The sequence below is a fragment of the Triturus cristatus genome, chromosome 3_1 (genome assembly GCF_964204655.1).
Source record: "Triturus cristatus chromosome 3_1, aTriCri1.1, whole genome shotgun sequence".
NCBI classification, from domain to species: domain Eukaryota; kingdom Metazoa; phylum Chordata; class Amphibia; order Caudata; family Salamandridae; genus Triturus; species Triturus cristatus.
Genome location: NC_140583.1, coordinates 1,107,892,734 through 1,107,905,060, shown reverse-complemented (window position 1 = coordinate 1,107,905,060; position 12,327 = coordinate 1,107,892,734). Strand labels below are relative to the sequence as shown.

Here is a 12,327-nt window from a genome sequence, read left to right as displayed (position 1 = left end):
CAGGGAAGTCAGAGATTGCTTCTGGCTCTCACAGGGGTCCCACCATCAGGGATAACTAAGCTTAAGCGTTGGACAAATCTTGGTTGTGCAGTTTCAGGAGTGTTGCCACAGGTGGAGAGTAGCCCTATTTTCATTTGTGCAAGTCCCATTGCCGCTGACTCAAGTCGCCTCTTTGATGCAAGCTTGCTCAGAACTGAGGTTCTGGTGTAAGGGGTAGTCCTTAAATCCTAGATTTAGGGGGTGGGTGCAAGTTCCCAATGGGCTACTGGCCCCAGCTGCTAACCTGCCCCGGAGGGGAACACATCCAGGGTTGTAGGTCACCTTTTCACCCCAGAACTCATTATTCTACCACTTTTAAAAATGACAGAAGTCTACCTTAGCTGTACAGACCACGTAGCCCACACTAGAGGTGTGGCTAGCCTTCTGGATACCTAATTTTCCCACCTGCCTCAGCGCAAATGTGCCAGGGGACAGGGGAGAGACGTTTCCTCCTTTGTGAGGGACCCTGGTTGCAAATCACAGGCAGTGCAGCCTTTGAAACTCAACGCATTGATGTGCCACTTCACTAGCCAGCCTGACAGGAAGAGAGGTGTGACCTACTCCTGTCCAGGCCATTGTTTGTGACTCCTGGGAGAGTTCATATCTCCTAGCAAGGGGTAAGATTCCAGTCTTGGTGGCAGTAAGTGTGGGCTGTCAGCCAGAGCACAGGAAATGCTGGAGAAATCATGTCTAGCAGTTCAGGCTTGACTGTTCCCATAGGGTGCAGGTTCAAGACTGATTTGCATATGGCTGGGTTCAAACTGGAATGGCATGGGGAGCAAAAAAACGACAGATTTAGGCCCAGATCTCTGTACTGTGGTGAATGTATGAATTGTTCTGCATTTTGTCCATCAATTGTTCTTTTGCATAAATCAGGTGGGCAACCTCTGAGTTAGCCACCTGGGTGCACGTCACATTGTCCTCGATACAAGATCAGTGTCAGGGGTGATGAGGCACGCTCTTTGATACCATATATGACATAATTAGGCAGTACCATCCTCTGGTTTGTCCGGTTGCCAGCCTATGTTCTCCTATGGACTATCTATCACTTATTGTGTCCTTTAATAGTAGAGGCCATTATAGGGACATATAATCTTGCACTTAAATGTCCATACCTTTAATATAATGCACCTTGCCGCTTGAGCTTTAAGAGACCTTCCTTAGGGGTATATTAAAACCCCCCTGAATATAAGGACATTATTAAAAATAGTGCATTGACTGTGCCACACATGGTGGGGGCAAAGTCGAGTTCTGGCAGTTTACACTGCTCCTGCAGTTTACAAGGTCAGGGCTGCTGTCAGTAGTTTACTTGGATCATTCAGGGTGGCACAAACAGTGCTTCAGGCCCTGGTGAACCCTTTAACACCTATGCCCCAGGTAATCTGGTACCATATACCAGGGACTTATAAGGGGGTTAAAAGTGTTTTACCAATTGGGGTTTCTAAATTACAGATATCAGTTTTAGGGAGAGAGCACTAGGCAGAAGGCTCCAGTGCAAAGCCATAATCATCAGCATTGAGGCAATAAGCGGGCGGTTGATGACCATATAAGAGCGGCACTTTCCTACATGACACCACTCCCCTCCCCCCCCCACACTTCCCAGATGAAAGGGGATGAGCTACTAACCTATCCCCAGGTAGTTCCCATTGTATAAGAGAAAAAACCTGGAAAGGCCATCTGCATTGGCATGGCCAGTCGCTGGTCTGTGTTCCACTGAAAAGTCCATACCATGTAAGGCAGATGTCTCCAATCAGTCAATAGCGTGCTACCAGTAGCTTACAGAGACCTTTAGAGTGACTCTCAGCCTTGAGTTCATTTTTCAAATGAGCACCGGGTCACATTTTCATTTTAAAGTTAAGGAAAGTCTGTGTTTATTTTACATTATTATTTTCAAGCTGCAGATAGCAGGGCCAGATAATGAGCAGTGCTGGAGTCAGATTTATGACCCAGGGCAGAGAGGTTAAGAACTGAAGCACGGAGGTATTTAAATCTTGAATAAAAGTCCTTGTCAGTTCAATATTGGAGCACAAGAACAAAATGATGTTTCTGAATGCTTTTAAATGGGAGAAAATTCAAATGAAGTTAAATTAATGATAAAGTGAAATCATCATTTAATTTGATCCTATTTCAAAGTGTTGAACTTCAAATAGTAGGCCTCTTGCTCCAAGTGAGCAGTAAACACCCCATATTTATAACTGAAAAATACTATTGTTTTTTTCCAATGGGAGAAATTTAAAGTGGATACAGATATTTCAAGAAACAATGAGTCAATGTTTTTCTCCGCTTTCAATTAAGCCAATTACATCTTTAATATTTTATGAAGCATGTTTCTTCAATTTAAATTCCTCCTATATAAACAAATGGCTGTATTTTTCTGTTGTCAATATGGCACCATGTCTACTGGACATTCACACAGAGCAGGCATCTTGCTCCCAGTGGCTGGTAGACACAGTGTCATATTTATAACTGAAAATACTCAGTCATTTTTTGGAGTGGGAGAAATTTAAGGTGCAGAAAAACGTTCCATATTCTGAACTCTCTTTGCAGAACATTTGTCTGCACTTTAAATTTCTCCTATTAAAAAATAGTTGTATGTTTGTGTTCTACATGTAACAGTGCCACATATGGCAAAAGGTATGTCCTGTGCCACAAGCACAATTACAGCCTCACTCACCTATACACATATACCATTCCTACGCACACATGTTCATACATCCCCAAAGGCCATGCTCTCACTGACACACATGGCAGCCCTGTCAGAGTGCCCTTAGTCAAAGTATTTTGTTCAAACCATAGTCTTTGGTTCTATGAACATTAGTCTTAATCAATGAAACTGGGCGTGGGGGTGTCTGGTAACTTTGCGCAAGTGGCTTGGTCTTCAGTATCTCACAATGATTCTCACTAATCAGAAGTAACTTTCACTACAGAAAAGGCTGGGGCGCCTGCTGTAGGGAAATGGACTAATTGGGTTCTCTCTTCTCATCTGCATCAGCCATCTTAGAGGCCTGTGGTTGGTTTGAACCTTGACCGGAGTACCAAACAAGTCAGGTCTCAGCTTTTTCCGGGGCTAAACCACAGCAAAGGCTTCACTCTCAATGCCTCTCCAACGCTGATCTCTAGGGAGGAGTTGCCTGCTGGTATATGGAACTGGTTGATCCTGGCCCTCATTAATAGTTTGTGACAATACTGTCCCAACCACATGCTCAGAAGCATCTGTTTAGGCAATGAACTCCTTCCCTTAGTCTGAAGCCTTCAGGACAGGTGCTGAGAATATAGCATCCTTCATGGAGTTAAAGGCCTTTTGGCATCATATGGTCTATATGACCTTCTTAGGCTGGCTTTTGGAGATAAGTTCATTGAGTGGAGCCACAATGGATGATCCCATACCCCTTCACAAACCTTCTGTAGTGCCCAGTCAAGCCAAGGCATGCCCTGACTTGGTTCTGGGTTTGAGGAGCCTCCCACTCCAGAAGTGTAAGCATCTTGGGATGGAATAGATCTTCATTACACAGTGGCCTACGTACACAAAAACACTCTGCCCTATCTTGCACTTGCTGGCCTTGATAGTTAGAGCTGTAAAATGTCCTTAAGATGAACCAAGTGATCCCTTCCAGGTGGAACTAAAGAGCGCTATATCATTTAAATATGCTGGACTAGAGTTGTACAGGCCTGAGAGAACTCTATTCACCAACCTTTGGAAAGTGGCAGGTGCATTTCTCAGGCCAAAGGGCCTTAAATTGGAAGTGGCCCTCTGGGATTGAAAATGCAGACCTCTCTTTTGCTCCCTGGGTGAGTCCAATCTGCCAGTACCCTGATGTTAAATCAAACGTACTTGCGTGCCCAGCCCACCAATCCTCCCTGCTGCTGCTACTCAGCAGCACTGCCCTTCTCCCCCGTCCCGACACTAGGCTCGAGAAGCGGGCTAGTGAAAAATCAAATGGTAATAAATTAACTTTATTACCATTTTATTTTTAATCTCTGGGGCATCTTATAGGGGCGCATTTTAATGGGGTGACGCTCCTCAAACCTAATGGAGGAGCAGCTCCTGAGTTGGTCATATTTATGCTGAGTGTCCCCGTGCTAAATGTGACACCCACAAACAAGGCTGGCTTAACATAAACTAGTACTTTACATGCTGCAACCTGGGAGCCAATGCTTGTTAAGGAAAAAAGCAAAACTACAAGTCCCAGAGGGCACAGTGCTGCTGGCTTAAAATCTTGGAGTGGGTAAAGATGTCACAAATGAGACGGGCAAATTTACAGCAATGCAGTTACCCGTAATCGTTTCCGAAAGGCGATAAGACTTGGAATATGTCAGCACATTACCACTAGCAGGCAGTCAGAACTGAGAAATAATCGGTCACAAAATGGTTGTAAAAGACCTGTAGAGCTGGATAAGGAACAGTCACATAACAGATCTGCTTCTAAACGTATGAATCATATTCAGTTACATCGTACTGTAGGTTTTGGGCACAGTCAGTCATTTCAGAGTACTGAATGTTTATCAGGCTTTAACTGGTTTTGGGCCCAGAAAAACTAGAAAAGGTTTCATCTTACAAATATTCAGGGGTTATACCTACATGTAATATGAATTTGACCTTTTATAATAAGTATTCACAGGCGAAAGAATGGTCCCGTAAAGCGTGTTTAAGGAAAGTTTACAAAACTTTTGGGACATGCACTTAAAGTATATATTGCGAAGATTGTCTCTATTTTTCTCCCTAGGATTGACTGCATACCTTTTAATAAGTACTTGCTTTTGAATAAGGTAGAAGGAAAAATAACGTCTTATTATCATTTCAACAGAGTGTCCCGCATATGTAAATAGATTAGAATTGGATTAATCAAAAATTGAATTCAAGGCCTTTGGGGCAATCGTCAATGATGGGGGCATAAGATAATGAATACAAAGATTGATACTTTAAAGGTTATATTAGGGAGGAATTGAAATCTGATCATACAATAGAATATACATTAATCAAAATATGACACCCGCATTTAATTGTTCAGACTTAAAGATTCATCAAATGTTTATTTTATTTCCAAAAAGTGAATCTACAGCTGAATTGAAAAACCATGTTTTAAAAATTTTTGTAGGAGACACCGAGGCTACTGGAAAATCTTATTTTCATTAATACTCGCATAACACGCCTGGAGTGAAATGCAAGCAAACGGATTTAGTATTTTTAGTTGTTGATCATGAAATATGCAGAATCATCTTTAATTTAAGAATGAAGCAGCACAAGGCCATTTGTGCTCTTTTTGAATTAGTTATTTAAGACTTTAAATATGCTATGTTACGTTGTTCTGCTTTGTTTAATCCATGAGGTTGCTATTTAAAAAATATTTCACAAAATACTATACTAAATGTTATTGGTTTTAAACTCCAAAACAAATGTTTACAAGATTTTTTTTTAAGTGTTTCATTTTGATGGTATGAGGTACATATATTTTTATTGCGTTTTCTAAAGGTTGTAGACCACGTTATTGTGGTTAGTATCGAACAAAGTACGTTTTTGGCACAGTTTCATGTTAGAATTAAAAATTGATTAGCATAAGTAAATGAAGTATGCCTGTTCTAAGAAAAGGATTTGTTGGGTGAAGATCTGGCGATTCTAGTATCTTAAGTCTCTCAACTTGTCGAAATTGTGGCAATCTGTTGATTTTTCAGGGCCTGAATTAGTGTCAGTGTAGCCAACTGACTAGCAAGAATTATTTTGATGGTTTCTTAGGCCTTAAACACAGAAAGGATATGGTCTAACATCTTTAAATGAAAATCAAAGATTAGTGTTTAAAGGTGAAAGAGTCCTGTTGTTCAGGGTCATATTCTAACTCTTTATCTAGTAAAATGGAAAGGAGAATAAGAGAACAAACTCACATTCAGCGAATGTAGAGTCCAGGTGAGATCTGATGCATCAGATAAATTGGACGAGAGGTCACATCACCAGATTATTTGCAGTGACTATCCATTTAGATTACCGAATGCCGCAGCTTAAAGATACCCCCGTTTGTGGCGTTTCTTCATTTCAAGGAACTCCACCATGCTGAGGGCATTAGTCTCAAAGCAGTTTTTCTCCTCAGTCTTGCAATGAGGACCGTCTTTCTCACGGAGTTTTCCTACCATGTCCACTCTTGATCAAGAAGCCCTTTTTCTCCCTTAACCAGGGCCCCATGCGAGTGTGGCCATAACCCTTGCATTTTCTATCACGTATGTCCTGGCTGCAGACAGACCTTCTTCCGCCGCCTTACAAAGGTACCCCTGATTGCGGCAAGTTATCGTTTTTAAGAACCTCTCTAATCGAGGCAGACACATTTTAAGAAACTTCCTGATCTATTTATGAAATCAGAATCGTCCTTCTGTGGTACACTTTTCCTCGCAATCACCAGTGACCAAGAAGCTAATATCCCTACACACAAAATCAGAACCGCTTCTCCTGCAGTACTATTCCCCTTAGCTCCATTAATAATATCCACATATGTAAAGCGCGAACAATCACCCGTAAGGGTCTCTAGGCGCTGGGGGCCGTCGGGAAGATTAAGCAAGCTATTGCCCAGAGTCACATGGTGCTGGGCTTATCTGCCGCCGGGGATCGAACCGTGATCCCCAGATTCCGGAGTCAGTCGCCCTGACACCTCTTCCATTGCTACATAAACGAGCGAGCGAACTTACGAGTATATTTCATGTGCCTTCCGACGTTTCTGTAATCTCCTTCACGGTGGGCACACCCACATCCATCTTCAGGTTACATCCGTGGTTTGCTCGTTTGTGGCACTGGGCCACCATGCATAACTATAATGCTTATATAAAGATATTAATGTGACCACTTCCTGATGAAGGCATTTCGCCGGAACGCGCATAGTAATTAAATCTTCAAGCCTTCCATAATACGTTTAATTGTTATCACCTATTGATTATAATAAATAAATTAACATAATTAGTTATAGAGAATATCATGTCTACTTGAGAATATGCTCAGCTGATAGCAACATTACACTGTATTTATATCAAGTTGTCCTGCTGTATGTTCATGAAATTAAATTCAAGTGTACAATTTCTTGCTCAAGATACATTTCTAAGCTACTTTGTTCTCTCCCTGATCTTGGCAAATTAATTACCCATATGCAGGGGCCCCCTTTTTTCTAAATAATCAAGACGCCGATATTGCAAGAACCTTGGAGATCTGCCTCGACCTGGGAAGCCCACACCCCTTTTTTACCTTGCCAAACAGCACAAGCTGCCTGGTTGTGAAACATATATTGTGAACATACAGTGGGCTTAGAGCCCACATATTGCTTACAATTGGTTGGCTTTGTCACTCTAATTTGGTTGCTTCTTATCCAATGGCTTCCATTTATTGTGTTTGCCCCCGCCCCCCAGCATAGCTTGTTTACCATCCATTTGGTTGGCTGACTTGTATTCTTTTACTGCTCACTTTTAGGAAACATGAAAATGCATGTGTTTTCCAGCTCCCTCCCATGTGTGCTTCTTCTCACTCCAAATACCTGCCTCAGCAAACCCAGATGCACTCTGCCTTGTTCGCTTCTCCCCACCCCACATTGCTCTCTCCCTCATGTTTTTTGTCTCGCTTGTGTGCTTCTCCCCACCTCTGTGTTGCTCCCTCCCACATGTGCTGCTCTCTCGTGTACTTCTCCACCACCAAAGCCATGAGTTCAGTTGTTCGTTCCATCGTGTGCTTCTCGTTCATCACCAGTTTTGCTCTGCTCCCCATGTTCTGCTTTTCTCCTCCTCCCAATATCCCTCCAAGCACACATTCCTCTATTGCCCTCTTTCACACAAAAACAATTTTGTTTAATTTATGGACCCAATGGCGTCTGCCATCTTGGATCTGTATGTCATTCTGTAGATACGTGCATGCATGACGATGCATGCTGGTACCTAGAGAATGATGAAACCACCGCCAAAAGAGGTTGCATCAAAGCACCTTTCCCCCCCATTATTTTGCCAATGCTGTACATCATTGACAAAAAGCATTTTGATTTGGAAACTACATTGGCAAAGTCAATAGTTCTAAATGGCGAGGCCTATTGGCTTTGCCAACGCTTGTTGACACTATGTTTAAAATTAAGGCCAGTAGCATAGCCTGCGTGCCAGAATGAGATTGTTCTAGCGAATTGAATTAGGTGGATGCCTGAAACCAGATTCACTGAAGAAATGAGAAGGGGGGGGCAGGGAAACAGGATAAAAAGCTTCTCCTGTACAACACAGGCAGCGTAAGGCTTGAAGGCTCAAATATGTCGTCCTTAATAGGAGAGCAGTTACGAATATCAGTTTTGGGGATGAGGGTTTTGAAACAAAAAGTACACAGTACTCGCCAGAGTGATTATTCAGAGCATAAAAAACACAGACAGTATGTTCAACTTTCAGGGCTGTTTTCATGTTAGAATCACTAAAAAGAACGGACATGGTAACTACAAGTACAACCGAGGAAAACACCAATGTAAAAAAACGAATGTATGTCGTTACTTCGCATTTCCGTTGCAACGCATGCCTTTACCACGCATGCGTTACAACGGAATGATTTTTCTGCGCATAACCTTTACCATGATTATTCCTTTACCACGCATAGTTTTACAACAATTTATGTTGTAAATGTATGCATGTCAATGGCATACTCTTGGTAAAGGTTATACCCCTCCCCTGTACCCTTACCTGACCCCCCAGCCCCCAATACTTGTTATAATTACCCCTGCCCGTTACCCTCAATCCATATATTTATTTTTTAAATTTATATTCCCCTTACCTCTTCATGTCGTCTCCTCGTTCTTCCTTGTTGACGTTTTACGTCTTAAAGATGAAGCGTCATTCCCTTTCACCTAAAACCACGTCGATTTCCTCCCCAACCCGACGTTACTTCTCACTTTTTTTTTTTTTGGTGGGGAAGACCCCCCAAGCCCCCTTTTTTCTTTTTTTTGCCTTTTACTCACATCTTTGCCGACACTAAAAAAGGACTGAATGGGATGAGGAAGAAGACGTTCCAGTCCTGCTTGCGTGGTAAAGACGGTCGTGGAAGCAATACGCATTGTAAAGACGTTTACGTGGTAAGTGTACCGTTGTAAACGTAACGCGTAGAAAAGCCTTCGTGGTAAAGGCTGTTTCCCTAAAAAAACTGTGCAAAAACAAATATTGAACTGACACAAAAATATTTTAGAGAGGTGACAGACAAATGAGGTCTTCGAGTGTAGGCAAATAGCTGTATCAAAAACCATCACATCTGTGAAGTAAAGCAAAGCCAAAAGGCACAGCTAGTGTTAAGGACACTAGCTAAACAGAGGGTATGAATGAAACTAGGCTATTTGGTACAGCACAGCATTCTGTGACTCGGGGAGGTTTAGTGCCTTAGCATTACAGTGTGGCTCTTCTCAAATGAGGTTGATGGCCATCTAACTCCATTTCTTGCATTTGAAAAATAAGAGACAGAAAATGTTTAGATAGAAGATAGTGAGAGACAGAAGATGCACAGTAGTTAGACAGAACAACATTTTTAGAAACATAACAGCAGTATTATACTCTGCAATCAAACTCGTTTCTTCTGAAGGAGGCTAGAGACACTTCCTCTAAGTTTATGGTTCGGTCTGCTAAGATCCAGTTCCATTAAGCTATTGTTTTCTGGAGCTAAAGATAGCCAGGGGGTAAAAACCCAAAATGTAATAGCAAAGATAGGGTAAATGTAATTTCTCTGTAGGCGCATGATAAACAGCGTGCAGCATGAATCTCTGAAATAAGTAGCAAATGTTTCAAAGTGGTTGTAAATGTTAATAATAGATATAAAATAATCTATTACAGTGTCAGAACAAAGTCCAGATTTGACCTGAATGTCTTTGTTTCATTTTAAATATCAATTGGGACAATTCAAACTTACATTTATTTAGTACATAATTTTTGTTAAAAGCATATAAAAGGCTCACAGTAGGATGACAGTTATGACTACAAAATAATCACTACTTAGGACAACATTCAAATAGATATACAACTTAGAAATATATCCTGTTACTTTTGCATTCATTCTTTGACAACTAAATATTACCAAAAAAACGTACAGGCATCGCAAAATCGGAGCAATATATGCTAGATCATTGGCCGAGTTAGCCTTGCATGGAGAATACGATTAGGTTTGCAATTTATTTTTCATTACGCAAAATATTGCATGCATTGGACACTTACCAAAATTTAAAAACCAAAATTCCTCTGAAGCTCCTTTGAGATCCAAATATCCCCCATAGACGTACATGCCAGCTTCAAAAACGACAGCACTGTGACCTTTTCTATTCGTTGGCCCTGTAAGCTAAAGTAACAAATATCTCAAACGCTGTTTTATGCAATCCAAGCAAAACAAAAAGAAACAGTAAAAGGTATTTATTGACCACTTAGACAGATATGAAAGAACAGCACAGGAGAAAAATATCAACAATTTAATAAAAAAATTAAAAAAAGTGAATCCCTCTAGGCGAAGGAGACGCAGCAGTTTGCCAAATATTTCTGTACATCAAGAAGACATATCAAAACATGGCAAGAAATAAAACACATAATTAAAGTAATGTAGACAAAGAGTACAATGCAGCATTTTAGGAGTCTTATTTTGGCCGTAACTTTGGTTCTGAATCGGTCTTGAGTATATGGCTCAATCATAAACATTATATCTTTAATACGGCAATTGTCTTTATTATTAGGTCTCGTCTGAGACAATGCATGCGCTATTGCTTTCAAGATAATTATTAAACTTGCCAGGGGTATAGGGCCCTCCCGTTGTTTACCACGGATTGGCTTCATTGTCACGGATTTCCTTGCCTCTCTTTGGTCAACACATATCGTATAGCTTCCTCTTCATTCCTCCCTGGAGCATGGCCTAAGTACTGCTTGCTTTCATCGCCCAGTGTCTTTTTACTGCTCGCGTGCTTTTGGAGGTATTTTTTTGCTTTATTTGTAGCACTACACAAGAGTCTATGCGTTTGCAGGCCATCTCCCACATCCGTCCTGCTCCATGTTTTGCTGCTTGCCCTGTCGCTTCTTGCCCTGCTGTTGTTTAAGAGCCTTCAACTGCAGGTTTATGTCGCCACATGGAGTGAACAAAAACTGAAAATGAGGTTGTCGTTACAAGACTTAGTGAAACCCCTCCAGAAATGGCTGAAAGTCCCAACATAACTGTGCTACAGGTAATAAGCTCCCAGTGTCAAGGTCTTAGTGATGCCAATGGATGCCTTTCTGCGTTGCTGCAGGAAAGTGTCTGTCAGGGTTATAGAATCCTGAGAGCACAAGCGACTCAGATGAGCATCCTCCCTTAGCTCTGGTCTCAGCATTCACTTAGATCATCACTAGGTTGCGAGAAATTTTCTTGTGAGCAATTACTCAAAATTACGCACAATTAAGTGAAATGCAAATCCGTCATATTGCTCTATATTTTAGCACAAAATGTGTCTTAACATCAATTTTGGGAACAAAAAGCACAAGCACAACAGCTGCTGTGTTCCGTAGTTCGCATGTATTCACTGTAAAATGCGAATGAAGCATTTTGTGCTTTTTACAGAGAATGTCGCGTAATTACACAAAGTGGAGAAATGGCCTATTTTCAGGTATTTCACATAACAAGCGTAACATTAAATGCCCAAAATTACGCTAATTACATCAGCAAAACTTAAATATTACCCAGGACAAGGCATCATTTAAATGCAACAATTTTTAAAGAAGATTGGTTTAAGTGACAATGGTTTCAAGCCAATGTGGCCCCACTGCTTTAGTCCATAAGTGGTACATTCTACTAGTCTGCACTATAGGCTTGGAAGGGGTGCAGAAACAGAAAGTCACCCAAACCTACTGGAAAATCAAATTGATGACTCCAGTCTGTAACAGTGTTCTACTGCTTTTTACTACCCGTGAGACCCAGAAGCCTTTGCATTCAACCGGATGTCAAGATAGTATTGAATGTCTTTCATTCTGGCTTCACTCCCCTGCTGGTCCGGAGACCGGAGGAAGAGCCAAGACCTCTGACTGCCCTCTTTGTGGCGCGTAGCGCCAACGTCATCACCTCGTGCCAGGAGGCGCTACTTAATCGGCTGCGGGCTCCCGCAGCGCGGGCGGGCCCGTCTGCGCCAGTCAGAGCCCGAAGGAGACCGGGCTGGGCCCACTCTCGTGGTCTTTTCATCTGGCTACAACACTCCAGCAACAGCGTATTTGGGAGATATGTCGTAGTCCACTGATGAACCCTAAGTAAGTCTCTGGTGCTTTCTGGTTGTATTTGGTGGTCACCTTTTCTCTTTGGGGCGTTGACTTGGC

At 41.8% G+C, this 12,327-nt stretch overlaps 1 protein-coding gene across 1 annotated transcript in view; it reads right to left on the bottom strand.

The window, feature by feature from the left end:
• The window catches only part of LOC146861596 (kelch domain-containing protein 1-like), a 347,431-nt gene that overhangs the window by 65,471 nt on the left and 269,633 nt on the right, over window positions 1-12,327 (bottom strand). Inside the window, exon 6 of the mRNA XM_085645977.1 lies at window positions 10,222-10,342. Within this exon, the coding sequence (XP_085502103.1) occupies window positions 10,222-10,342 (121 nt within the window). The remainder of the gene's footprint in view (window positions 1-10,221; window positions 10,343-12,327) is intronic.